The sequence below is a fragment of the Pleurotus ostreatus genome (genome assembly GCF_014466165.1).
Source record: "Pleurotus ostreatus strain PC9 chromosome Unknown scaffold_2, whole genome shotgun sequence".
Lineage (NCBI taxonomy): Eukaryota > Fungi > Basidiomycota > Agaricomycetes > Agaricales > Pleurotaceae > Pleurotus > Pleurotus ostreatus.
This window is the reverse complement of record NW_023503157.1, coordinates 1,053,946-1,080,531: the sequence shown is the minus strand read 5'-3', so window position 1 is coordinate 1,080,531 and position 26,586 is coordinate 1,053,946. Positions and strand designations below refer to the sequence as shown.

The following is a 26,586-nucleotide window of genomic DNA, read 5'->3' as shown; positions in this document are numbered from 1 at the left end:
ATACATGTTCATCAGTTGGTCTAGAAATACAAACTAGCAGCAAACACAACTAAAGCGAGCGTTAGAAGCCATGCATCAAGGGAGCAAACGAAAGAACACACTGTCTCTTTTAATTCTGATTTGGGCTTCTTCCATCTTCTTGAAGAGTTCAGCATCGCCGATTACCCGTGCCGCATCTCGGACTTCACGACACGTCTCGTCTAGACGAGTTATCACTCGCACAACGGTCCCTTCTGGTACATCAGTTAGTGCGGTGATCTGTTCGAATGGCTAAATGCACGACCCTGGTCAGTTCCATCAGTGGCCTCGAGTGATAATACATCCTACCATTCCCTTGGCCCACTCATACACAACTTCCATCAATCCAAACTTCAATTCATTCTGAAATTCTTCGGTGGCCACTTTGTGCAAGTCGTTGACCCTGGCGACACGTTCTCTAATAGCGATGATAGCATCACGGCCTTGTTGGAGCTTCGTCGGTATTGCTGGTTCTACGTCTGTCTTCTCCTGGAATACGAAGCATGATAAGAGGGCCACGACTTCCTCCGGGTCATACGCAGCTAGGGTGTTTTCTAGGATTAGCTCGGTCAAGACTAGCTCACTCGTCGAATTGATCTGCGTGGAGTGAGAGGGGCTGGATTTGAATTGAATAGTGGCAACTGCCTACTTCACATGCGACCCTGCCCTTCAGGAGCACGGTGGAATTTTCGTCAATGAATTTGAGTTCTTTGAGCACCGAAATCCGCTGCTCGTAATCAGGAATCAATTCAAGGTTCTGTTCCGAGATCGCCATCTTGAGATACGCGAGATTTGCGCGGAGAACCTTTTCAGCGTGCTTCACTACGTACTGCAAACAAACGGGTAAGTGACTATGAAGCCAAATGCTTGTAGCTCACTTACATGGGCGTCGAAATCTTTGCAAAGCACGCAGGACTTGTTAGCCAACGCCTTGACTTGAGTGTTCTTAAATTGCAATGTTTCTTGGAATTCGAGAGACCTCATCTTCGCCCATTCGATCTCTGGGACATCACGCGTACTGATCCACTCGCATGCAACAGTTTGCAACTGCTTCAACGCTTCCCGCATGGGCGTGATACGGTGCCGATCAACGATGAGTTCTACATCGACCTACAATTACTGCTCAGGCGCCTGTGAACCCCTGGATGTGAAAGTGACGGACCTTTATAACGCGCTCGGTAACAAGTACAATACTGGTCAATGGTACTGCTGCAACTTCGTATACTGCATCATCCTCGTTTATCATTTCGGGTATTAGAGGCCAGCGGGGAGCAAGAGATTGGGCGTCGACATCTACACTGAGTCAGTATGCTGCGCCGTAGCTGAGGGCTGGTGCTAACCAAGCTTCCTGCTTTTCGTCTCAGCATCCACAAGCGCGAGGACGTAAAAAGCCTTCAACTTGGCACCAGTATCGGCGGAAGCAACTATTGGCGCTTGCTTGAGGATGACTGCAACATTATTGCGGTTGAAATGCTAGATGATCATTGAAATTGACACCAGCCACGTACAGAGGAACCACTTACGGTATCTCGCAGGATGACTATCCGCCCCGATACTAGTGATTTCGACGCCTGTGGATGATTGGACGCCATTTCTAACAGCCGTTGATTGCACTCTATGACGTCCAGTGACATATCGTAGTACATGTCGATGTCTTCTTGGCATATCTCACAGTTCAACTTCGGGAGAGTTGCTAGTGTTCTTTCACCCTGGAATGATCATTAAGATCCTTCAGCTTGCGTGGAGTCCGCGCGCACCTCAATGACTTTCTTTTGCTGATCCGGTAGGAGGGACTGGGATGCATTCTCTGAGAAACTGCGCTTGATCATCTCCTCAACTCGCAATGCCTCGACTCGGAGCAGGTTCAGAATCATATTGTACGTCAAACGAAACTGCGACGATAGTTTCCCCGGAGGTCCGAGTATCATATTTCGGATAGCAGTGAGCTACGAGTAGGCAATACGGTTAGTCTCATAAGTGAATGGATAAACGGCACCGCACCTCTGGTAAATTGTCACTCGCTACTATGATCACAGTACCGGTAGGGTCCAAGCCACGGCGACCGGCTCGGCCGGCCATCTGGGTGTATTCCGCCGGTAGAAGGTCTCTGAAGCTGCGACCATCATGTTTGCGAGTCGTGGAAAAAACCACACACTTGGCTGGCATATTTACGCCCTAAAGGAAAAGTTAGAAAATCTTCGTCGTAGCGATCAAACGGACGTGCCATCGCGAAGGTTTCTGTGGCGAACAAAACTTTCACCAAGCCCCGCGAAAATAGGATCTCCACAAGCTGAAACAATTAAAGTTACTTGGAAAGCCAAACGAGAACGAACCAATCAAACCTCTTTAACGATGGGTAGGAGACCGCCGTGGTGTACGCCTATTCCGCGAGAGAGCAAATCTCGCATTCGACCGATCTGAGGTAGTTTTCTATCAGAACCTGTGCCCAAAGCATGAGCGTGAACCTGCAAAATTAAATGACTCCCGTACCTTTGAGTCTTGAGAGGGCCTTCTCTATTGCAACGTGAACTTCGCTTTTTTCGACCGATGTACACAAGTCGGAATTGATCAAGGTCCCCGCGTTTTCTTCACATCGTTTCTTAGAGAACGTGAATATTACAACGGGCAGTAAACCCTTCTTCCGAAGGTTCGCCAGCAAATGAACGTAGAGATTTTTGTCGGTGGCGGAATGAATTGTTCTCGGGGGACCGCCACCGCGGGCAACGCCACGAGCGGGCGTAACCGTCCCACGTCCACCCCGCTGCCCTCCGCGTTGTTGTCCTCGCTGTGCCGCAGCCCCGCCCCGCGCCCCGACTCTTTGGACTGGCGGCAAACCAGCAGCCTCCCTTTCCTTGTCTTGTTTGCGTCGTAGGGCCTCCCCGGCGTCTTTATACCTACAGAACTCACATCAAGCAGGGTACATCCGGCGCGGTACATGCATCTCACCCTAGCGACAAGAAATCCCCTTTGGAGTCGACAATTTTGTAGACTTCCCTCCCTGCATACAGAAAATGTTCCAAAGGCACTGGACGTTTGGGAGTAGATATCACATAAATATCTTTCTTTTTCGTGCGGCTAGATCGTCGTGACGTTAGGTGGCGAATATTGTGGTGAGAAGATGCGCACACTTACCCAACCCAGCCGGCGAACTCCTTTGTATTTCCAACGGTTGCTGATAGAAGAATGATGTTCACATGATCCGGGAGCATGATGATTACCTCCTCCCACACGACTCCTCGCTGGTTGAGAAGAGCATCAGAATATCATTCTAAGGTGGGACCGGGTAAACTCACCTCTGCGTCATTGACATAATGGACCTCGTCGAAAATTACAAATTCAACATCGCGAATAAGATCAGCCCCCTTATAGAGCATGCTTCGGAGAATTTCAGTCGTCATGATTAGGCAACTTGCGTCGGGATTGATTTGTACGTCTCCCGTCAATATCCCTACGGATGAGGACGAGAAGGTTTGCTTGAAGTCGCGAAATTTCTGATTTGAAAGCGCTTTGATTGGTGAGGTGTATATTGCCCTGGAGGTAATTGAATACATGATCAGAAAAGCCCAGGGAATGGATTGTAGATCCGTACTTTGTCATATGCTTCTCCGCTAAAGCGATGGCGTACTCAGCGACAACGGTTTTTCCAGCGGACGTGTGCGCCGCTACGAAGACCGAGTCTCCTTGCTCGAGATGATATACAGCTTCCTTTTGGAATGTATCCAACTCGAATGGGTACTGGATAGATTGTTCAGCTTTAGTCATCTTTACACGAAGTAAGGCTGAACCTTGTGAGCCATGTCAGGAACTAGTTGATGGAAGTTCTTCATGGGCTTGTTAACGTCAACGACGTGTGCCCATTCCCGCTTTTGCTGTTTGGGTTTCCGGGGTGCTCGGGAGGACCTTACTGGTTGAAGCGTTGTACGCTTCGAAAGAATGAACAGCTGAGACCGGCAAGGAGCGAGTGGAACGTACCGACACTGGTAAGAAATCATCCACTTCTGACGCGGGACCTATCGCCGATGGATCGGTTTCGTCCTCATCATCGGACTGGTCCTATCACCATAGATTAGAAGACAGCAACAGCACGAAGTAAACGCATTGAACCTCGTCTGGATGGCTAGATGTATGCTTATCAACAGGATTCAATGAGGCCATTAGCTCGTCTTCGACGGCGGGATCGCCAGGAAGCCTTAAACCACGCGTGAAACCAGGAGGAATAGTTTTCAAGGCATTATCCCGCTCTTTATCGGAGGAGACTAAGTCGGGATTCAATATAACATCGTCCATGCCACCAGGCCAAAACGGCACATAACCAGATTTTCCTCGAACAAACGTGCCCACCGGTGCAGGTGCACGGTCGAAAGAAGTAGATGTAAGACCCGTCTGCACGCGGGGATTTGGGGTCTAGAAAAAACTCCATAAGTTCTACATCGCAAACGTCGCCGGCGTGCATTTTACTTCGACCCATCCAGAGAATTCGCCGTCGAGCCCTTTCCGCACCAAAGATACGGACGTTGGAGGTGGCGAAGGTTCAAATTGCAGCAAAGATGGGATCTCAAGCTTGTAATCCCAAGTTCTGCAAACCGAGATGCGTCTCGTTATATATTTCTGCCGTGAACTGATAGCTCGTACGTTTGAAACAGCGGGAGTAGGTCGTCAGGAAATCTGTCCTTGGGCTCCAGAAAGCGTTCTTCAAGCTGGCGGTGTATTTGCTCTCGCGACGGGAGGCCAGCAAGACCAAGTTCTTCTAGGAATTGTTCGGTTTCATTGGGATCAGGATCTGCGATCCTTTCAACGACCTGTTGGTGCCGTTCACGATCCATGGTCACGGAACGAGTGAACGCGATACTGGGCGCTAAACGGACTACTAGCTTGAATTAGGGGCGCGCTTCAGGTTTGATCTGATCCACGACGCGTCCAACCAACGTCCAACCGTCTTGAAGCCAAAATGTCGACACTTTCGGACGAAACCCTCAGAAAGGTAGGGAATTGCTTTCCTTCGGGCTCGAATACCAGGGCTGATGCACCGATACAACAGATCCTGCTGCAAATTCAGCAGACTGCTGTGCAGTCGCAAAGGGCGTTGAACGTCTCTCGTCAACAAATGTCCGCAAAGGAGAGGGAGCGCCGTATACTGCAGTTGACCATCGATGAGATCAGTCAGATGGACAACGAAGTGAACTTGTACAAAGGAATTGGGAAAATGTACGTTTGCACTTTACAGATAGTTCTGCATCTCATCTTCTACAGGTTCATGATGGTACCCCGCCCTGAGATGGAAAAGGATCTGAAGACACAGGAGAAGGAACTCTCGGACGATATCAATAATCTAACGAAGAAGGTTGGTTCTCTGATATTGCTCGTCGACGGACCTGACACATGCACCAGGCGAAGTATCTCGAAAAGCAGTTCAACGACGCTCAAACCCAATTACGCGACATAGTATGTACTCAAGTTATGTCCTTCGTAGCTGGCTTTTACTGAATCCTTGTCTAGTTTCATCACGCTCCGAAACAATGATCATTCCTTCTATATCGCGCGAATACGGCTTATTACTGAGCAGCGTGGCTGAAGTCACGGTTGATTCCTGCGTTATGGACAAGGGTCTACCACTCAGCTAGCTTACAAGTCGACGTCAAGACCTTGAAGCTTGATTTATGACTTGGAGGCTTTCTATAATTTTGAAACCGAAGTGAAAGCTGAACCATATATTCAATCTGGACTGATTGCCAATACCAATGGAGAAAGCTAGGTGATTTGGACATGAGCCACTTGAACTTGGGTCCACGTCGAACAACGCTGTAGTAGCGAGCATTGGTCTTATCTACTAACTTCTGGCCAGGACAAAGATTGAGAAAATAAACCTCAATCGCCTGATGGAGAAGCTGCGTAGCAGGTGGGTGTCCCTTGTTCTCGCCGCAAATACGATCTTACCATGCTACGCCCTATTGTCTACAGGAACTCAGAAACAGTCCCACTTCGCTGAACCTCCAAGACACGGATGAAGATCTCTGTTTTGCGAAAAGTGAAAATGCTCGGCGAGGCCGCAGGAAACCAGCATGAGGAAGTCAGAGCTCGCGTGCTAGTCAACTCGCACTTCATGTGCCTTTGATCTCTCCATCTCCTTTGGAGGTTGTTGGGGTGCTGGTTGGAGTGCTGAACGGAACGGAGGACAAGAGCACCGAGCCACCGGCGGCGTTTGCTTGATGGTTTGGCCCCCTGACAAGCCCCTGTTCTACATGCTGCTTCGAGTGCTCCCGTCGGGTATCCATTCGTTGGAGCAGTGAGATATGCCCATGTTCCTGGCCTGTCTACTAAATAGAAGCTACTGTATATAAAGCCATACCACCGCCCCGCAACAAGAACACAGCACCTGCTTATAACTTTCCAGTGAGTCCACCAAACTTTAGTTTCAGGGAGAAGCGCGTTTTACTGACTGTCGCCACTTTGTATGACAGACCCCGCTCCAGCAACAATGGCTTCTCACACAGCGTATATCATCATTTCCCCCGATCCAAGGTACTGGGCTGCTTTGGATCCCACTGTTGTTGTGTTGCCCTCGCCGCCTCATTCTGTGGTGAACGCTGTCGGCACCAACTTCTACGTCAAGATCGGCGACCAAGGGGCAGACGGTAAAGGCGCCGTATCGGCTTACAAAAGGACCAACCCATCATGTTAGTTCACGCCCCCATTTCACCCACCTAAGAAATAAACCTGATGTTCGCCTGTCTAGTTTTCTGGATCGACTTGGTAATCAAGGACCATACAGGGCATAAGTTCGCTGCTGGTAAAACGCTCGAAAATATGATACTCGGGAAGGTGGTCCAAGGGGAGGGGATGTTCAAGCATATCGGCCATAGCAACGAATGGTTCTATTGCTTCAACAACGCTACAAACTTGTTGAATTTCATCAACAACGTCTGCCTCCCGAATGACGATGGTTTCCTCACATACGACGACGTCAAAGATGCGTACAGTAGTATAGAAGGATACTTCCGCACTGCGTAGATATATATACAGTTCACTGAATGTACCCTGGCTAGTATTCAAATTTCGTATCAGTGGTCGTATTATTATAAAATCCAGCTGTTGACATCCTTACTGGACCGAGAACGCTATGGTGCACGTCGGTTGATGTAGTTAGAAGCACTCCCGCGGACATGCAGCAAGGGGCGACATCGCGCTGAGTGATCGAGCGATTTCAATCGCGGTCATGTGGTATTGTGGCTTTACAATCATATTATTTACGCGTTACAGTTCGTGTAGTCTACTTGCGTTTCGTCCTTTTGGACTCATCAGGAGAGGCACACACCTCCCAACGCAAAACACCGACCTTTATTAAGCTACCAGTCCCCGTGGCCAGCCTGTAAAGAAGAAGAAGAAGGAAAGCAGTCAGCCCATGGCAGCGTGCAGCGAGGAAAGAGGAAATATAATTATCCTCATGCCAGCCTCCAGAACCCGCTTGAGTCCAATTGATAATCGCCTATAACGTCCACTTGCGTGACTTCTGAGCCGCTTAGTCGAAGTAGCTCTCGATGATCTTCATTGTCACCGCTCCCCGGCGACCGGACCTGATCTTGCTGCCCTTGAGGTGGTGAATGCTCTTCTTGCGCTGGAGGCTGACACTGCGTTCTTGACGGCCTTCGAGTCCGGGCACCATACTTATCCCTAGCCCCTGACCTACCTTGGCGGTGCTCGCGGACACGAAGCCACGCTCTTGATACATTTGCTGTTCTTGACGATCTTCTTCCAGTCCGGGCACCATACTTAACCCTAGCCCCTGGCCTACCTTTGCGGTGCGCCCGGACAGCAAATAGCGGGTCTTCAGGACGATAAGGGGTACATCCTCGTCGTCGTCTTCACCTTCAGTGGAAAACTTGGAGGACGACGAGGAAGCGCTGCGCATCGCCTGGGGATCCTTGAACGAGTCGAGAGAGAAAGGCGAGGTGTTCGTCGAACCAGCGACGAAAGGAGAAGCGTAGAGAGATGTGGAAGACATTTCAAATAGGAATGTAAATGTAGAATGTAGCAGTATGAGATCAAGAAGTGATGGGGGTGTCCTGCGTGCGATGGGGAACTATATATGGTTCTGTAGGGAGGTTAGGGGTTTCGATCTGCTTCCGCCAGCCTTCGCGTAACAGGGGCTACACTCACACATAGGGGCACTAGGCCAGCCAAACAAAAACAAGCAGCGATACTCTAAGCGCCCATAGAGGTGCCACTACAGAAGTTCTTTAAGAACATTTACTGCAACGCATTCAACATGAAACCCCAAGTCGAGGAGGTCGAAGATGACTTGGCCGCAGAGGAGGAGAACAAGCTCATCAACGAGGTGCGTCCTTCCCCGATTATCCATTTCACCGTTTATTTACTGTTTGATAGGAATACAAAACATGGTGGGTGCATCGACGCGTCGCTGTCTTGTTCTTCGTGTTATCTGTGGATTAAACGTACTACTCAGGAAGAAGAATGCACCATATCTCTACGACGTTGTGATTACGCACGCACTCGACTGGCCAAGTCTGACATGCCAGTGGTTTCCGGACAAAGAATCGTGTGTCATCCTAGTTTTGGCGGATTCGCGCCGGTCACTAACGAGGTATGTAGGCCGCAAAACAAGCCGTATACTACACACAGGCTGCTTCTCGGTACACACACGTCCGGACAGGCTCAAGATTACCTTCAAATCGCTACCGTACAGATGCCCAAGCGGGATTCCAGCCCTACCTCTGATAAGCTGGACCGAGGGGACTACGACGACGATCGTGGCGAACTTGGTGGACACACCATACCCCCACAGCCCAAGATCCAAATCATTCAGAAGATTAACCACTCGGGCGAAGTCAACAGAGCGAGATACATGCCCCAGAATCCGGACTTGATTGCGACAAAGGCTGTTACAGGGGAGGTTCTAGTCTTTGATCGTACGAAACACTCCAGTGAACCGGAACGAGGTGGTGTGTGTAAGCCTGATATACGGCTTGTGGGTCAGACCAGGGAGGGGTAAGTGCCCCCTTTCTTGATGCGTTCTCAATATAGGTGTTGAAGGAGAATGCCAGGTATGGCCTAACATGGAACCCAAACAAAGCAGGACATATCCTTGGCGCGTCTGAGGATATGACCATCTGCCATTGGTATGTCTTGCTCTCAACGCGTGAACACATGATTTATTGGTCAATCAGGGACGTGAACTCTTACACCAAAGCCAAAACTACGATTGAGCCTACCAATGTGTTCCGTGGGCACACATCCATCGTTGGCGTAAGCACATCTCATTTCCCCAATCATGGTCATGGCATGTCGAGTTCACAGTGTTCATGTGTATAGGACGTCGACTGGAACCCCATCAACCAGGATGTATTCGCGAGCGTCGGGGACGATAAAATGCTATTTATGTGGGCTATCATCCGCCCTCTATCTAACGACCTTACTAATTTCGGTGCTCTTCAGCTGGGATACGCGGACTACGTCTGAGGCTGCCACGAAAATCCAGGCTCACGATCGGGAAATCTTGGCTGTTGCTTTCAGTCCTGCAAAGGAGCATCTAGTTCTAACAGGCAGTGCTGACAAGGTGAACTAGCTGCCCGTCTGTCTTATTACACGGCTTACAGACCGATACGCACTCTAGACAATTGTTCTTCATGATCTTCGATCACCAGCGAAGAAGCTCCATTCCTTCGAATGTCACACAGACGAAGTCTTGCACCTGGCATGGTCTCCGCACAACCCAACCGTGTTTGCTTCGGCATCGAGTGACAGACGCATTAATGTTTGGGACCTCTCGCAGATTGGAGTCGAGCAAACTCCTGACGACCAGGAGGACGGCCCTCCAGAACTGCTCTTCGTCCACGGAGGTGGGTTTTATCGCGTCAGCGTGAAGGGCACCTCTAACAACCATGTAGGGCATACGGCACGACCGACCGATTTCTGTTGGGCCCCTGGTGAGCAAGAGAACTGGACGGTGTCCAGCACATCGGAGGACAATGTCGTCATGGTTTGGCAGCCAACAATGCGTATATGGGCTGGAGACGAAGTCAAGGTTGATGAGAAGGAACTCGAAGGTGACGCCATGGAAGGCATCGAAGAAACCACGCCAAGCGGGAGCGGGCAGGGCAATGCGAAAGGGAGTGCCAGCCTGCGAAGCCAAAGTATGAGTGTTAGCGCGAACGGGGACGACTAAATGTAATGTAGCTGTCTTATTATCATCTTAATCCTGTTTTGAGATTGGTGTGAGAAACAGAATAGATAGCGTAGCATGGTGGTACACATTATAATCCGGTAATATGCAGAGTACCGCTCTGAATTGCCATACAACAACGGCGAGAGCCAGGCGTTTTCGGATAGGCAGCAGCAGCTATCTCCTTCATAGGAATACTATACGCGCAAGTTCAAAGAGGACTAGTTGAATGTGAGCTCGCGCGATCGACCTCGTGATATGAAACGAAACTTACTTCCACCACACACAACGAAGACGATGATTCCCAGCGCCCAGATGCTCACCGGGCTTCTCTTTGCGAGTTGCTCCTGCCGTGAGGGATTTGTAGCTTTCTTGCCTGCTTTCACTGCATTTGCGAACTTAGCGTTTCGCTGGCGCATCTCGAATTCGGTAGGCTAGTAGCGTAAAATCTGGGTCAATACAGTGCCCGTGCAAAAAAATTCATGGGATACGCACCATTTTAGTGAATAAACAAAAATGAGAAATGAGTGTATGAGGTGTTGTGCGAAGGTGATCCTTTGCAGCGAAGGAGTATGTATATGTTCAGAACAAGACGTGGCAGCATCGTCATCTACAGGCGTGGCACACTCGTATTTGGTTCAGATGCCAAAGCTGGGAAGACCAAATAGCGCGCCGATCCCGATCAGGTACAAGCGGACCGACGTCGACTTATTCCTTGACTCGACCATAATGGGCAAATCATCCACAAAATCCCTAAAGGCTGCACTCAAATCTCAGCAGTCTCGGTTCAAAAGCAAGGAAAAGCAAACTCATGCGGCTCAGGTAGCAGACCAGAAATCAAAAGCCAAGAAATCTGGTCACAAGCCCAAGAAACCTGTCGCGGCCGTCAATGAGAAGGGGAAGGGAAAGGCTACTCCTCAGAAAATGACAGTGCCGTTCGCTGTGACTGATAGCATACTCCTGATTGGAGAAGGGAACTTCTCGTTTGCTCATGCTCTTGTTTACGATCCACCGCACCAACTGGAGCATTTTCCCCCGGTGAACTTGACCGCGACGGCGTACGACACTGAAGAAGAATGCTACAAAAAATACCCCGAGTCCCAGGACATTGTTGCAAGACTCAGAGAGAAAGGCGTGCGAGTGATCTTTGCTGTCGATGCCACGAAACTGGAGCGGCATGCTGCATTAAAGGACAAGCAATGGGATAAGATCGTGTGGAATTTTCCCCATGCTGGTACGCCATCTTCTTGCCAGAACATTCAGCCTCTCTCTCTAAGTTCCTCCCAGGCAAGGGTATAGCCGATCAAGATCGCAATATCTTGTCCAATCAAGTGCTCATATTGGACTTTCTACGATCGGCCGCCCATCTACTTGCTCGAGGTCCTATACCGTTCGCTAAATCCACGCGTAAAAAGAAGACAGAGGGTGACGATGACGACGACACCCTCGACAACGATGCTACCACACAGGATGACGATGAACGTACGTCTGCACGATCGCGCGGCACCGTCCTCATCACCCTACGAAATGTGAAGCCGTATACTTTGTGGTATGTCCACCCTTGAAATGCGTTTACCTATGAATGATCCTCAAGTGTTGTAAATAGGGACGTCCCATTGCTAGCCAAGAAACCTCCACCACCTACGGGTAGCACACCTCCCAATCCACATTATATGGTCGTCAGATCATTCGCGTTTCTCAGAGAGGCATGGAAGGGATATGAACATCGCATGACGAAGGGTGAACGGGCGCACGGCAATGGGACCACTGGCGAAGGTGGCGAAGACCGCACTTGGGAGTTCTGTATCGGTCGCGTCAACGCTACATAGTAATGGTGATTATGATGCCGACGGAGTAGAGTGACTATGTGATTCCTCATGCTGCTTTTTTGGTTCTCACCGAAGTTCCTTTACTTAGCACAGATGTTCGCAACTTCAATCACGCTCCACAGCGGATTCATCGCCACTCACTCGCTAGGATCAGAAGAGCATTGCCAAACCGCATTCATGCCCTACACTAGAACGAACTTGATCATCGATGGGGTTTCTGCTGAACTCGTTGAGCACTGTGCATTGATTATCTAGGAAAGCTTCAATTGATCGGCACGAAGCTACGATCATCGACTCGACAGTATTGCTAGCCCATCACTGACATAATCGAAGCTACTGCGTGTGGGTGCTCCGTTATGTATCCTAGCGAAGAAATCAGGACTGTCCCAATCTTCCCTTGTGCTAGTCAAGAATATTACGAATTGTTGTAAACTCCGGGGCGATTTAGGCTACTGCTTGGGTAGGTACCGGAACAATTGACCGCCGGTCAGCTGTGAATCAGCGCTAGTGTTCTGGGCATAGACGAGATACTACAGTCGACTCTCTTATAACCCATACCTGTCGGTGGACACAAAAAAGTATGGGTTATTAGAGAGTATGGGTTGCTTGAGAGCGCTTATTGGGCGTCTATGCCAAATATACAACGAAAAAATTAAGGACATTATGTACGCTATTCTACAGCCTATTAAGATGTATCTACAATTAATGTATGGTAGCAAAAAGCATCCACAATCAAGTATATGAGAGCAAGAAATCATACAAGATTGCTTGGAAAACATTATAAAAGTGTAACGGATTACAAAAGGGTTGCAACGTATCGGTTGCGGAGCTCAGGGGTGCAACTTGGAACTTTTCAATGCATAGCTTAAAATTTTACCGTAAATATCAGTACAAATATGTATTATGGCCTTCTAAAAGAGGTATGAATTTCGGTATATTCGAGAGTTTATGGGTTTTGGTACCTCCAAAAAGGTATGGATTATGGAGTATGGGGGATTTTGCTAATTTCCCTGGTAACCAAGCCGGTGGACGCCAAAATGTATGGGTTATGGGGGATTATGGGTTACGAGGGCCATGGGTTATAAGAGAGTCGACTGTAGCCAATCTTCGTGCGTAACGTTGCTAATGTCAACTTCTTTCAAGGGTGAAGCGTGCCGGAGTATCATGGAAAGGGTTTCGTCACTTGTATCGTCCGTATCGGGTCCGCACAGTCGCAACGGGGCCGATCTGGAACGTCGCAGAAACATTTTCGTCATATTCGGTGAAAAGGACAATCTTATGGAACACCATAATTGAGTCATTGCAATTGCGACCCTCCTCCATGCCTGGCAAGTTTGGGTCGCCGCGAGGCACGACTACCTGGTCAATGTAAGATGCTCGAAGATGAGTACCAGAACATCCGGAAGCATTATTGCTTTTGAATGTCCTGCACTTGAGCTTGATGCTGAGGTCGACACCATGCTGGGGGTAGTGAACAATCTGTTAACTGGCGGCGTTTTCATCAGACTTGTTCGCCGAGTTCAAAGATTTCGGCAACTCTCACTTCTAGTCTTCCATTCACATTCTAGCCACACGCCTCTGAGCGACTTACCGCTGATATTTCCAAACTGATTACTGGTTACTCTTGATGATCTCAGGTGATCTCTACTGCTGCTCCAAACCATTTGTACCTACTGCTTAGACATCATGCATCGTGGCTACGTCTGTAAAGGCCAGTATCAATGGGTATGAAGCTACTATTAATCACTAATTCGCTTTACAGCATGCTCAATGGCATAATATGAATCGGTTTTTTTGTGCACCATTGTGTGTCATGCACCCTGTAGAAGAACTCGGCCATTGAACTAAGTTTTGAGTCTTGTGGTATACTCACCGCAGAAGTTTCCTGTTCCGTTGTGGTATACAAATACAATACGCTCCATCCCTGGGCCGGAGGTACCATTAAATATCCCAGAACGCAGCAGGGGGAACTCCATCAGGTTGTTTGAGCAGTGTGCAGGAAATATTAATCCCTACAGACAGCGAGCAAGAGTCAGCAGATGTACGTCAAAGGACAGTCCTTTAACGCCCACCTCGAAGTTCCAAAACTGATGAGGATAGTTGTTGAACCTGATTCACGGTGAGATTCAAAATTGAGATAGATGAATTTCGCTCACCCAACCCCCCTTGAAGTCCTGGCTGTGTTGAGCGTATTGTTAACGTGAGCCATATTATGGGAATATCCACGCCCGCCACTGGAGAAGGATGAATCAGTATTTGATCAGTATCGTGATTCAGCACGGAGCGGGTCTCACACAGTACAGTTGCATTGACCAGCGACAAGCAGGGCTGCAATCAACAGGATGAAAACCACGCAAGGGCGGATTACCAGGCCGGCTACTCTAGACATGATGGAGATTGAAGGAAGGCTCGGTGAGGACCGTAGCACTGTGACCACCCTTTATAAAATAATTCCGCTCGTAACCGGTGGTATGAATGCTGGATCTACTGCAGGCCAGGTGTTACTAGCAGAGGCGTAAGTAGCTAGTCGTGTGCGGCGTGAGGAATGGGTAAGAGTATATACAGTCTATAGTAGTCTGTGATGCTATGGTCATCAGTGACAGTAACTACGACCTTGACTCCCTAGAATATAGGATGAATTCATTCTTTCGTTGTTACACTTGCAGTAAGTCAAGCTAAGTCACAGTAGTAGTTCCAATCCTTGAGTTGTATTGATTCCCGTAGCAATTGACTGTCACATATAAACCATATCTTGCGACATTTGTAATGCTCTAGTCATGGTCTGTCAAGTCAGTGTCAAACGGTCCACGATTGTGGAGGATTTAATGTCGATTAAATTCCCTGCGCGCGTGCCAGTCAAAAATTTCCCGTCGCTAGTGCGTATTCAGCACCATCAGCAGCTAGGATTTGGTCGTTGGTCAAGGTTAAGATAGATGGCGGACAGATAGGAGAAAGCCCCTGACATGGACTGACTTCGCCATATTCTGGAGGTCCACTCAAACGGCAACACGTCGCACTCTCGCTCCATCTCCACCAAGCGACCACCAGAGGATATGTCCACTCCTGGCCGAAGCTTGGAAATAGCACGTTCGAAGCATCACACGCCACTGTAGATTGACATTACCAGGCTGTCTACCTTCTGTACGGAGGTCGAGCCCACCTTTGCTACATGGTGCCCCTCGTGTAATACCTATCTATTATTTGCAGAGTACAAATCCGTTCGGAGTAGCTGCACCGGTGTGGGTCATACATCCTGTTGTTAGAATTAGATTGAGTCAGACTGGGGTTTGCCTGGCCAAAACCCACCACAGAAGTCTCCTTTCTTGTTGTATACGACACGGTCTGCTCCTTGGTCAGAGGTGTTGGAGAATAGAGTGTGATCATGGAGGATAGGGAATTCGAGCAAGTCAGGCTTTTTGCAGCCAGTCGGAAATGCCAATAACTGCGGAAACGCGTAGGCGGATGCATACTGAGGAAGAATTCCATAAAGCTCACCTCGGCATTGCCAAAGTAATGAGGAAATTTCCCCTTCTGTTCGCGACTTTTACTGATTGAAATTCAGCGTCAGACATGAGCTAGATTTTGCTACCTGTTCGCTCACCCGACCGTGTTTGACTGGTGTTTCTTGGCTTCATCGAATGCATTCGTAACGTCTGCTTTACTATAGTGATGTCCACTGGTTCCGTGTGCTACGATAAACATGATATTTTGTTGGTGAGTTGCGATAAAATGCAAGACGACTTTGACTTACTACAGTCACATTGCGATTGAGCAGCAACAAGACAGGCAGCGACCAAGAGGAACACGATGATACGAGAGCGAATTGTCAGGACACTAGCCATGATGCAGATGGACGCAAGTGAAGGCACAAGGAGTACGATGAATTGATGGTACTTGGACCAGTCCTTATAGTAGCGTTGAGCATAGACGGTTCACTTGATTACGCCGTATGGTCGGTCATGCAGGCTTCAATGAAGTGCAGGCTAGATGCAACGGCACGACCTCCCTTACGTGGTAAATCGACCCTAGGATGTATGGGTATTTCGGTTCTAGAGTGCACTTGGGAGGGATATGGAAGTCGGCGACCTCGATCAGGACATTGAAGAGCTGCCTATCCTTGAGTAAGGGGCAAATCCGGAGAGGCTGCACTGATCAAGCTACTTGGTTGCATGGAACTCTGTGGTTCCATGGAGTAAATGCTGTCCATGCACCGGTGGGCGGATCGGGTTTAAGGAATGGGTGATATGTGCATAGGCCTGGGTCGATTGACCACGACAACACTGCTGCTCAAAATAAACACTGTGGAGTCTCTGCACTTGCTGGCCACTACGAGGAAAGATGCATTAGAGAAGCCCGCTTTCAGCGAGATAAAGATAGTACTTGACGTTGTCAATGTTCTGGGAATGTTTTACGAACATTCATTCATCTCAGAAATAGACAAAATTAATGCAAGGCATCAAGTTAAGTATGCTCTAGCTCGATAAACTACTCACTGGTCTCTCGGTCGATAGGATGTTTTGACTTAGAGTGCCTGGGTGATATTTTCTCCCGTGTATCGTCAGCATTTCAAGCTTTCATGGCAAAAGAACTGCAGGTGTAAGGCGAGCGGCCGGCATGGAGGTTGCGAAGGTCGTGGCGATCATCCCGTTTACTGCTTTTTGGAGGGCGTGGTTTTGTGAATTGGGAGGGAACTCCTATCTTGCGCTCAGACATGTGACCCGGACTGGAAAACCGCTCCGGTCGTCGCTTGTGTCCACTCAAATGTTGTCCCGCTGCTCGTCGCGCTCGCCATGGCCGCTGCAGACGCGCTCGTACGCCATCTCTGTAAAGCCACCAAAGGTCCTTGAAGGGAAGCGCCTCCCCCGCGTCTTCAAGGACAAAAAAGCGTTCCAATTCAGCTGGTACACCAAGATCCTCCAAACGACCGAACACTCCCCACTCGTCTTCCTCCGCCACAACGCCTTCTCTGCCCAGCGACTCGTAAAGCTCCGGAACGACATTGCTGCTGCTAATAAAAGCAAACCGTCGCTGGCCTCGCCAACTCCCATCGAATACCAACCGCAACTCACCGTCATACGGTCGAGCATATTCGGCGCAGCGCTGCGCGAGTACCCCGGGCTTGATGTGACCGCAATGGACAAGATGACCAACGAGGTATCAGGGGGACTTGCTGTCCTCTCTCTCCCTGTACTCGACCCACCACGACTTCACGCCATTCTTCGTGTGCTAGACCGAAGCTTCCCACCGCGGAAACCCAAGACGGAGGAAGAGCTGAAGAAAGAGCTAGAGGAGAAAAATGCGGATCCCGTGACGCCCGGCCGCAGGATGAAGAAGCAACGCGCTATTCTGCATCCCGAGTTGACGGTGGTCGGAGCGATAATAGACGGAAAGGTGTTCCTACCTGAAGGCGTACGGGAGGTGTCTAAGTTGCCAACCCTGGAGACTTTGAGGGCCCAGATTGTTGGGTTGCTGAGCGCTCCAAGCACACAACTCGCCGCGGTGCTCAGTGAGGCTAGTGGAGGAAGACTGGCAAGAACGCTGGAGGGTTTGCGGCAAGGGCTCGAGGAGACGAGCGGACCAGACGCTGGTAGTCCCCCAGCTTGATACTAGTTGTAATGAATATATACATTGCAATCGGTGACTATTTACACGCTACAAGAGAGAACTTTATGCTACAAGAATCAAGAAGGAATGAAATGGCCAAGACATTGGGAGTACTCATGGCATCTGGGCTTTGCGAAGAAATCCATGGTCGTTCGCCCAGAATTGATCACCTTCCCTCACTTGCTTCTCAAACTGCAACATGAGGGTAATGGAGGCATGGCGCCGTTTAGACATCGCCGAGTGCTCCCAGCTTCTCTTCATCTTCGGGATAGATTTCTTAGCCTTCTCCGCCACGGGGAGCGTCTCCTTCACTGGGCCTTCGCGCCCCCAGAGTGCCTCAAGTGCAAGTGTCAGGAAATACACGCGTTTTTCGTCGTCTTCGGGGAAGGATCCTGCTGACTTGGTGTAGTTTTCGAGAACTCGCGCTTCCTTGTAGGGCATGCGCATGTAGCAGAATCCGATCATGCTAAACCCAACAGTAAGTCGCAAAGTACTCGAAGGATATCATCGTGACTGACCTTCGGCTTTGGGGTTCATCCAGAAGGCTAGGTAGTCCCGGGGTTCAACGTCGTCTACGAGAGTCTGCGCCATCTTGATGAAGTCCTGGAAAGTGTAATTTTCCGTGCTGCCTTTACTGAGGGCCTGTTCAGTTCATCTTTCTGTCAGTATGTATGCACAACGCAGGTGTCAAGGCGGGGAGCCACTCACGTCCATGATTGAATTGAGATACAACGTTCGTACCCGCTGCCAACCACGGGATCGAACATATACAAGTCCGCGTCTGGATCCTCAAGAGCATCGCGCCATGTTTCGCAGCCCTATTCAATTAGAGCCTTTCCATAGAGCTCCATACCCATGGAATGGGCGCTAGAAGAGTTCATTAGGAAAGCACGAGAAATCCATACCCTGTCGCACAATACGTGGTTAGCAACCTGACCTGAAAACGGTGAGCGGTGATGAGCCGACCATATCGTTGTGTACAGACTCTCGCAAACGACCAAACGACATTACAGCTTTGGGTCTCCAGGCATTCCTTCGAATCTTTCTTGATGACCACAGTGCTGCAGTCCCATGCCTTCTTTGCATCGAGCTCGAGGCGAACTTGTGATGTACTTAACCGGGTTTGTATCGTCCTGCTCAATCGCTTCAGAGTACTTCGCGTGCGCCCCGGCCCATTTCCTCTGCGCGAACAGCGCGTTCCACTGCGCTTTCAGCTTCTCCGCACCAGCGGGATCGAGTTGACTTTCCAGTGGAGGATATTGACGGTGACCCGCGAAGTGTTGGAAAGGAACCAGCCTCGCTCCCGATCCGAGAAAGGTATACGCCCGATCGCGTTTATATACTTACATGCAGGGATTCAGGAACCGCGCAGTGGCTCCTTATAAGTTATAGCTGGGTGCTTCTGTTAGCTCTAAGTTCGTGAATGTATAAGTGAGTACGCAGCGGATACACTCTAGGTGCGACAAGGGTCTCTAAAAGTGTGCGTCAAGTATCCGAATGGGAGGGGTGGATGATGTAGCAACGAAATTAATAAAGCCATAAAAAAGCATTAAACACTGTAGTACATCAGCTATGCGCGTGTGCAAATGTTCGCGGGAAGTCTTGTAGTTTTGAAGTTCGAAGCGATCACCGCGTCCGTTTCACGACACGGTCAGTGAGCACCTCCAGCGCAACTCGTGCGTCGCTCTCGGGGAGGTACTGTAGCACTTCGCGGGCTTTGTTGGCGTACTGCATCGCAAGGTCGCGTGTACGCTCGACCCCAGCAGACCTCTTCACCAGCTCGCGCGCCTGTCATCATGTACTCGGTCAGTAGGGCACTACTCCGCACACTGCATCGATTCACGCACCAACTCAACGTCACCGTCTTCTTTGAACTTCCTGCTTATCAGAGGGCCCATCTCCGGGAATTCTTCCCATGCGTACAGCGCTGGCCCCGTGGCCAATCCTAACTGCAGATCAGCACCCCCTGGCTTGCCCATCGTGCTTTCCCCTTCTGCGTAGTCGAGAATATCGTCCACCAGCTAATCAGTGAGTTAGTGCGGAGTTCGGTAGCAGCGTGAGGGGCACGTACTTGGAATGCGATGCCGATATTCCGCCCGTAAGCATATGCCACCTCCTTCCAGACTTCCCCTTCCTTGCAGCCACCCAGCACTACTGCAGCCCTCGCGCCCTTTGCCATCAGACTAGCCGTCTTCATGTACGACTTCCTCAGATATATCCCCCAAGCCTCCCTGCTCACATCTACCTTCGCGGGGAAATCAGCCATCGCCGCCGCGACATTTGCGTTAGATGATCCGTCCGCGCTAGCTTTGATCACCTCCCGCAGTTGCAGAATTTCGCCTTCTACGAGGTTCGCGATGACGCTAGCGATAAGCTCAACGACTTCGTTGTCCCCGAGGCGCGATAGGGCCGTACTCGCGCGTCCGAGGAGGAAGTCGCCCCCGAGAACCGTGAGCTTGTTACCAAACGCAGACGGAGCAGAGGCAGCGCCGCGACGGAGAGGGGACTTGTCTATCACGTCGTCGTGCAGCAGAGACGCGACGTGAATCATCTCGACGATTTGGGCCAGCCGCAACTGAGTTGGCAGCAAAGTCAGGGACTGGCTGAGACCAGGAGCTGAAGCTGAAGCGAAGTCGGGAGGGAGTTGTATTCGAGGCGTATGAGATATCGGCGGTCGTAGCTCAAATACGGTGTCGAAGCTTCGTGTGTGGTCAGGCATGTTGGGGTTCCAGTCGTTCAGCACGTCCGGTCGGGATAGTGGCTGATCCAGTTCCTCGCCCCGTCCACCAGCGCCCTCGCATTCCGCAGCCCACCGTTTCGCGTCCCATCCCCTCCCCACTCCATTTGTCGCCGCCGAGAACAGGAGCACGAGTAGTGGTCGGAGTTGTTTTGAGGGGTGTAGGAAGTAGTATTGCGCGATTTCTGTGAGGCCCTCGTGCGCTGAACCTAGCAGACCGAGTAGATTTGTTCGAACTACCGTCAATTGAGGCGCAAGGAGGGTGTACGGATCCACAGTCTTCGATTTGGCCTGTTCCGTTCGACGAGGTAACGCATCCTTCACGGCTGCGGTTGGTAGCTCGTATCTCGTGCTCGAAGTCGACGACGACGACGAAGGAATGGGTGGTGCCTGATCTGTTCGTTGAGTCGGCTGCTCAAGCTTTTGCGCGAGATTGTTGTATTTTCGGGCCAGAATTGTCTGTCGACAAGGACGCGTGACCAGCAACCCATGTTGGATTTTGAGAGCCCCCGATGCCCGGCATTGTCGCATTTATACGCGCGAAGGAGAAGAAATACACGTCCTGCTCGTCGTTCGACGCAGCGGGAAGGATCTATGAAGTGCCGAGTGGGAAGGAGAGAAACAGAGAATCGAGTAAGCCCGACGTCACGATATTTCCCGGGGATATTGCTCAACCGCTGGGAAGGACCTCATGCACACAAATTTTCTCAAAATCGCACTTTCGAAGAAGGAACGAGTTCAGATGGTAACTAACTCATATATAGCGTAAGTGGAAATGCAATGCAATGTAAATACGGTTGGACCCAAAACGGTTACAAGTGGCAGGGCGTTCCCTCCGCCGTCCACCTTAGTTGGTTCATTTTACGGACTTTACTTCGCAGCAGCAGCAGTGCGCTTCTTTGCGCCACCCTCTTCCTTCTTCTCACCACCAGCGGGAGCGACGGGCGCAGAGTCAGTCTTCTTGGAGTCAGGTGTTGGGGCGTCAGTCTTTTTAGCGGACTGCAGCGCTGGTAAGCAATCAATCTGACGTGCGCGCAGTGATGAACATACCTTGGTGATGGGTTTCTGTTGGGGACCAATGAGGCCGAGGGTAGCGCCAATCATGCCGAAGATGGTGAAGAGGGCAACAGCCAAAGCGGCGCCAGTTTCAGGTTGAGTCTTGAAAGCAGCGAGGGGATCAATCTTGGCAGCGTCGACGAAGGTCAAGATCTTGGAGCGGATGAATTGGACGGGATCCTCCTTGAACGACGGAGTCTCATCTTCGTCCTCTTCCTCCATCTCCTTCTTCTGGGAAGCAGTCTCAAGAGTCTTCTTAACCTCGAAGGTAGCAGCAGCGAGAGCCTTGGCGTCATCAACAGAGTGACCGACGTAAATGTTGTCGAAGAGGATATCCTCGGTCATAGTCCAGAGTTCGATACCGACACCACCCTATATGACGACACAATAATTAGCTTCCTGAAACGACGAAGAGACGTCAGAATACCCACAATCTTGTTGAGGCTCTTGACGGGGGTGAGGTCCTCAAAGTAGGCAGGGTTGGCAATCTTCTTGGGGGCCCACTCGCCCTTGTAGGCGGGGTTGTCGATGAGAGGCGCGTACCATTTACCCTTGTAGTCGGGGTTAGCCTTGAATGGGCTGCAGGGAGCGGGTAAGCGAATGGATATTCATTGCTTGGAGTTGCGCGTACCGTTTCCATTCACCACAGCCTGGAGCTTCAGCGCACTTGGGGTTGGAGACGGTAGGGGCGACCCAATCACCATCTTCCTCATCATCCCATTCTTCAGGCTTCTGGGCATCTATAAATAGTGGTATGAATAAACACGAACACGTAGTGGGAAACTGAGGCATTACCTGGGTCGGGGATAGTAAGAGGTTCGTCTTCGAGCCATCCTTCGGGTTTGGTGGCCTCCTCATCAAGGATCTCGTAAGGCGCGTCCTCATCCCAGTCATCAGGCTGCGTGCATCAATCAAGGTGAGTTACAATGCGAGACGCGACGGGATCATGACGCCCACCTTGGTAGCGTCGGGGTCGGCGATCTTCTTCTCATCAACCCAGTCCTCGGGTTTCTTGTCTTCGGGGTCGTCAATTTCCTTGGGCGGGTTGACGGCTGGGTCGAAGTCTTCAAGGAGGCTTCCAGAGCTGAGGCTCTCGCCGTCGATGGAGACACTGTAAGTGTTGTTCGGGCTAGAGACAACGACCACGTGTTAGAGGATACTCTGCGCAGTAAAGCGTTAAACGTACTTGACAACGAGTGTGTAGAGTTTGGTGTTCTTCTCGATAGAAGGACGGGGAGCACTCTTGAGGTGCTTCTCCTCGTATTCACCAGTCTTGGGGTTCTTGTGGCGGAAGATGAAGTGAACCTAAGGAAACACGAGTCACTCTTAGTGAACGCTCAACATGTCAGAATATCAGGGCGTCTCACCTTCGTTCCAGGGCAAGTCAAATCAGGACCGAACATAACCACCCAAGGTGTCGTGTCCGAGAAGTCCTTGCCACTGGTCTGGAAGCCATCTTCCAAAAGTTTGAGGTAACCACCACCGCAGTTACCACCCTTCTGGTACTTGACTTCGTATTGGACGACCAGAGGCTCGGTCTTGAAGTCAATGGGCGCGCTGAAGGGAGCAGAGATGGCGTGGTGGGCAGCCTTTGACTTGGCGACGAGGCCCTTGTCGCCCTCGATGACCGAGGGTTCGGCATCTTCGACTTCCCACTTGCCAACGTAGCTCCAGGTCTCACCACCAGAAGCGGTCTTCTTGGTGGCTTCTGAGGGTGTCCACCGTTCTGACCAGTCATCGGTGAACTGCTCGAGGAAAGGTGCCTTGATGTCGGAGGGCTGGCGACGCAGAAAAGTGAGCTCGAGGTCGGGACACGTACATACGTCACGTTGCTACTCACTGCAAAAGTGGGTTTGGGTTGCTCGTCGGCCGACGCGGCGGAGGCGGCGGCGGCGACGAGGAAGACGGAGAGCGCTACGCTTCGCATGATGAGTACGAAGGGCCAGACAGCGATGAGTGGAAGCTAAGAAGAGGAGGGAACGGATACAAAATGTGAGAGACGGTCTTAGCGCAGAGATTTGGCTAAATACCCGTGGCCAACGCACAGTGCCACGTATGCTTTTCTCGCAAGTACCAATCTCCCACGGTACACTAAGCTTACCTCCGCATCGCAACAACATCACCGACTTTCTCCAGACCGGTTCCTGAGCTCACGTTGGCGTTGGTCTCAAATAAATTACCAGTGAACAAAGTATCTCAGTGCAGGTATAGTCCAGTACTTTTGTTGTAAAGAGCACTGCATTTCGAGTACGTGTTCATCATACTTCCCACTGGTGAGAAGATGGCCCTTCTGGGGAAGCAAGAAGACCGCGGCCGGTGACCAGGTGGGTAGGGTGCTTGACCGCTTGATTCCATATTTTCAGTCGCTGACAGGGAGAGAGCTCTGTCTGTCACCTGCGATATCATGCGAAATGTCCGAAACTGATCTCATGCTTTCAATGGAACCATGGGTTACAGAGTGGTCACAAAGAATCCGTGTACGTTGAATCCATTTGACTCTACCGTATTTCCCGCAGGCCTAGGAGTTGCGTATGGGGAACCTCATGAGAGCTACAAGTACGTAATCATCCTCTTCCTTCCATTGTCTAGCTCTCACGAACAATTTCGATGTACTTTGGATAACTCAGAACATCATTAAGCAATCTAGACATGAAGACTCCGAGGCAGAGAAAGTTTCATCAGTCTATGAAGTGGGGCACGGAAGCAACCGATCAAGATCGACAGCCCCTTTCTTCTGACCCCTGTATGCCCCTGTGACGGACAGTGGCTGACCGCCGAAAGGTATATAGTCTCCCCATCGCACGCAGAGCACCCCATCACTTCTTGATCTCATACTGCTACATTCTACATTTACACTCCTATCTGCAATGTCTTCTACATCTCTCTACGCTTCTCCCTTCGTCGCTGGCTCGACGAACACCTCGCCTTTCTCTCTCGACTCGTTCAAGGATCCTCAGGCGATGCCCAGCGCTTCCTCGTCGTCCTCCAAGTTTTCCACTGAACGTGAAGACGACGACGAGGATGTACCCCTTATCGTCCTGAAGACCCGCTATTTGCTGTCCGGGCGCACCGCAAAGGTAGGCCAGGGGCTAGGGTTAAGTATGGTGCCCGGACTGGAAGAAGATCGTCAAGAACAGCAAGTGTATCAAGAGCGTGGCTTCGTGTCCGGGAGCACCGCGAAGGTAGGTCAGGGGCTAGGGATAAGTATGGTTCCCGGACTCGAAGGCCGTCAAGAACGCAGTGTCAGCCTCCAGCGCAAGAAGAGCATTCACCACCTCAAGGGCAGCAAGATCAGGTCCGGTCGCCGGGGAGCGGTGACAATGAAGATCATCGAGAGCTACTTCGACTAAGCGGCTCAGAAGTCACGCAAGTGGACGTTATAGGCGACTATCAATTGCAGTTCTGGAGGCTGGCATGAGGATAACTATATTTCCTCTTTCCTCGCTGCACGCTGCCATGGGCTGACTGCTTTCCATATCCTTTACAGGCTGGCCACGGGGACTGGTAGCTTATTATAGGTAGGAGTTTTGCGTTGGGAGGTGTGTGCCTCTCCTGATGAGTCCAAAAGGACGAAACGCAAGTAGACTACATGGACTGTAACGCGTAAACTATAATATCGTTGTAAGACTGCGTCTGGACACATGACCGCGATGTACATCGCTCGATTGAGAGTCTGGAGCCATTAGGGGACGACGTCAGCCGGCGCGCGCCACTTCGCCTGCAGCAACTGTATCACACCTAAGAGTTGACTCAAAGCTTCGTGAATTTAATATTACAACCGTAGATCCGCAAATGATACCATGTAGAGTACATAAAGCGATTGTTCCTTCTACGCCGTGCGGAAATGATGTTGTATGTCATTGTACGCAGCATGGACGTCTATGTAGGTCAGATGGTCATCGCCATTCGCGAGGCATGCGTTTATGAAGTTCATCAAATTCCCGTGGTTATTGAAGCAGTAGTACCACTCCTCGCCGTGCCCGATGTGCTTGAACACCTGCGCTCCGGGAAGCACTTGGCCGAAGATCATGTTCTCTAGCGTCTTTCCAGCATCGTTCGGGAACCCATTGTGTTGCTGGATCACTACGTCGACCCAGAAAACTATGTATCATCGAAATTAAACCTATGGCATTAGATCTGCTCATGTGTATGGGGAAGGGGGAGAGACAAACATGATGGATTCGCCCGTTTATAGGCATCTATAGCGCCATGGCCGTCGGCATTTTGGTCGCCTATCTTGACGTAGAAGTTTGTGCCGACAGCGTTGACCACGCCATTAGGCGGGGCACCGGGCAGCTGAGCAACAGTCGGGTTCAGTGGTTGCCAGTGCCTTGGGTCGGGCGTAATGAGAACATAAGCCATTTCAGCCATTGTTGTAGGTGTGGGTTGTCTATCAGAATCCAACTGTCAGTAAATGGTGGAAATTTGATTTGTAGTATGAGAATTGAGTGAACTCACTTGGAGGTGGTTACACTGGGGGATTGCTGGATGATAGCACACATTTCATTTTGCGTCTCGTTTTATATCATACCCATAGATTATGCAGTCAGGTCAGGAACATAGGACGCATCCCGCTACTCCAATGAAAGCGTACGCGACAAGAGTGTCAAGGCTCGAAAGAGCAAAAGAACACATAGAATCTAGGCCAGGGGCTTTTCAGGGGTCGGATCGCTTTCAACCAAGCGCCGCCTGTCCTCCGCTCAGCACTCTAACGAGCACGCCAATAGCGTACAACGGAAGTATGAAGGAAGATGAGGGCTAAGGCACATCCTGCACCACTCATCCAACAAGCGAGTTCCTCGTTTCTACTACTGATTTATAATGGCGAGTCTCCTGGGACCTGGCCGTGCATCTCATTCCCGTCAACTTTTCCCCAAACAGAGGTCCGCGTCCAATCCTCGTCCATGCATTGCAGCGGAAATGTTCCTGGAACTGTGCCAGGCTTCCTTCAGAAAGGCTCAAGGTTCCTTCTAAGAGGGCAAAGATCGTCCTATGCGGCGAGGGTCATTGTTCTAGAGGACAAGGAACGGTAGCTTACTGTGCATAGGCCTCGCATTGTACCTTGGGCCGATAGAACCAATGTGGTACTACTTGGACTGAGGATTGCTTAAAACGAGTGTTAATTCTCGGTTGAACATTAGTCTCGACCCCTTCCGATAAATTCG

The 26,586-nt window shown here is 50.5% G+C and overlaps 13 protein-coding genes across 13 annotated transcripts; 6 read left to right on the top strand and 7 right to left on the bottom strand.

The window, feature by feature from the left end:
- Positions 1-20: 20 nt before the first annotated feature.
- PC9H_003136 (uncharacterized protein) lies at positions 21-4,841 on the bottom strand (the record flags this gene model as incomplete). Its single annotated transcript, XM_036772733.1, has 21 exons — positions 21-49; positions 102-270; positions 328-615; positions 668-847; positions 901-1,128; positions 1,181-1,311; positions 1,359-1,491; positions 1,542-1,727; positions 1,776-1,964; positions 2,020-2,193; positions 2,361-2,458; positions 2,509-2,912; positions 2,965-3,093; positions 3,151-3,257; positions 3,312-3,549; positions 3,608-3,753; positions 3,804-3,941; positions 3,991-4,071; positions 4,123-4,422; positions 4,477-4,594; positions 4,651-4,841. The coding sequence occupies 21 exons, from the start codon at positions 4,839-4,841 to the stop codon at positions 21-23; spliced, it is 3,657 nt and encodes a 1,218-aa protein (XP_036634206.1).
- Positions 4,842-4,966: 125 nt separating this feature from the next.
- PC9H_003135 (uncharacterized protein) lies at positions 4,967-5,538 on the top strand (the record flags this gene model as incomplete). Its single annotated transcript, XM_036772732.1, has 5 exons — positions 4,967-4,999; positions 5,057-5,223; positions 5,269-5,359; positions 5,407-5,460; positions 5,515-5,538. The coding sequence occupies 5 exons, from the start codon at positions 4,967-4,969 to the stop codon at positions 5,536-5,538; spliced, it is 369 nt and encodes a 122-aa protein (XP_036634205.1).
- Positions 5,539-6,469: 931 nt separating this feature from the next.
- PC9H_003134 (uncharacterized protein) lies at positions 6,470-7,026 on the top strand (the record flags this gene model as incomplete). The annotated part of the gene is made up of 2 exons (XM_036772731.1): positions 6,470-6,692; positions 6,752-7,026. The coding sequence occupies 2 exons, from the start codon at positions 6,470-6,472 to the stop codon at positions 7,024-7,026; spliced, it is 498 nt and encodes a 165-aa protein (XP_036634204.1).
- A 508-nt stretch (positions 7,027-7,534) lies between these two features.
- PC9H_003133 (uncharacterized protein) lies at positions 7,535-8,017 on the bottom strand (the record flags this gene model as incomplete). Its single annotated transcript, XM_036772730.1, has 1 exon — positions 7,535-8,017. One exon carries the CDS (start codon positions 8,015-8,017, stop codon positions 7,535-7,537), a length of 483 nt encoding a protein of 160 aa, XP_036634203.1.
- A 264-nt stretch (positions 8,018-8,281) lies between these two features.
- Positions 8,282-10,198, top strand: HAT2 (Histone acetyltransferase type B subunit 2; the record flags this gene model as incomplete). Its single annotated transcript, XM_036772729.1, has 10 exons — positions 8,282-8,350; positions 8,401-8,414; positions 8,480-8,572; positions 8,626-9,021; positions 9,078-9,152; positions 9,201-9,279; positions 9,346-9,413; positions 9,469-9,589; positions 9,647-9,872; positions 9,921-10,198. The coding sequence occupies 10 exons, from the start codon at positions 8,282-8,284 to the stop codon at positions 10,196-10,198; spliced, it is 1,419 nt and encodes a 472-aa protein (XP_036634202.1).
- Positions 10,199-10,924: 726 nt separating this feature from the next.
- On the top strand, positions 10,925-12,024 carry PC9H_003131 (uncharacterized protein; the record flags this gene model as incomplete). Its single annotated transcript, XM_036772728.1, has 3 exons — positions 10,925-11,429; positions 11,483-11,744; positions 11,802-12,024. 3 exons carry the CDS (start codon positions 10,925-10,927, stop codon positions 12,022-12,024), a joined length of 990 nt encoding a protein of 329 aa, XP_036634201.1.
- Positions 12,025-15,221: 3,197 nt separating this feature from the next.
- On the bottom strand, positions 15,222-15,866 carry PC9H_003130 (uncharacterized protein; the record flags this gene model as incomplete). Its single annotated transcript, XM_036772727.1, has 5 exons — positions 15,222-15,277; positions 15,331-15,466; positions 15,520-15,571; positions 15,626-15,713; positions 15,776-15,866. 5 exons carry the CDS (start codon positions 15,864-15,866, stop codon positions 15,222-15,224), a joined length of 423 nt encoding a protein of 140 aa, XP_036634200.1.
- A 919-nt stretch (positions 15,867-16,785) lies between these two features.
- Positions 16,786-17,628, top strand: PC9H_003129 (uncharacterized protein; the record flags this gene model as incomplete). Its single annotated transcript, XM_036772726.1, has 1 exon — positions 16,786-17,628. The coding sequence occupies one exon, from the start codon at positions 16,786-16,788 to the stop codon at positions 17,626-17,628; it is 843 nt and encodes a 280-aa protein (XP_036634199.1).
- Positions 17,629-17,742: 114 nt separating this feature from the next.
- On the bottom strand, positions 17,743-18,219 carry PC9H_003128 (uncharacterized protein; the record flags this gene model as incomplete). Its single annotated transcript, XM_036772725.1, has 2 exons — positions 17,743-18,094; positions 18,143-18,219. 2 exons carry the CDS (start codon positions 18,217-18,219, stop codon positions 17,743-17,745), a joined length of 429 nt encoding a protein of 142 aa, XP_036634198.1.
- A 1,035-nt stretch (positions 18,220-19,254) lies between these two features.
- Positions 19,255-20,896, bottom strand: COQ1 (coq1 putative hexaprenyl diphosphate synthase; the record flags this gene model as incomplete). Its single annotated transcript, XM_036772724.1, has 3 exons — positions 19,255-19,416; positions 19,476-19,649; positions 19,700-20,896. 3 exons carry the CDS (start codon positions 20,894-20,896, stop codon positions 19,255-19,257), a joined length of 1,533 nt encoding a protein of 510 aa, XP_036634197.1.
- A 339-nt stretch (positions 20,897-21,235) lies between these two features.
- On the bottom strand, positions 21,236-23,348 carry PC9H_003126 (uncharacterized protein; the record flags this gene model as incomplete). The annotated part of the gene is made up of 9 exons (XM_036772723.1): positions 21,236-21,364; positions 21,416-21,793; positions 21,853-22,000; positions 22,053-22,161; positions 22,217-22,319; positions 22,379-22,550; positions 22,608-22,726; positions 22,789-23,199; positions 23,262-23,348. The coding sequence occupies 9 exons, from the start codon at positions 23,346-23,348 to the stop codon at positions 21,236-21,238; spliced, it is 1,656 nt and encodes a 551-aa protein (XP_036634196.1).
- Positions 23,349-24,288: 940 nt separating this feature from the next.
- On the top strand, positions 24,289-24,839 carry PC9H_003125 (uncharacterized protein; the record flags this gene model as incomplete). The annotated part of the gene is made up of 2 exons (XM_036772722.1): positions 24,289-24,603; positions 24,669-24,839. The coding sequence occupies 2 exons, from the start codon at positions 24,289-24,291 to the stop codon at positions 24,837-24,839; spliced, it is 486 nt and encodes a 161-aa protein (XP_036634195.1).
- Positions 24,840-25,250: 411 nt separating this feature from the next.
- PC9H_003124 (uncharacterized protein) lies at positions 25,251-25,923 on the bottom strand (the record flags this gene model as incomplete). The annotated part of the gene is made up of 3 exons (XM_036772721.1): positions 25,251-25,522; positions 25,594-25,811; positions 25,880-25,923. 3 exons carry the CDS (start codon positions 25,921-25,923, stop codon positions 25,251-25,253), a joined length of 534 nt encoding a protein of 177 aa, XP_036634194.1.
- Positions 25,924-26,586: the final 663 nt, after the last annotated feature.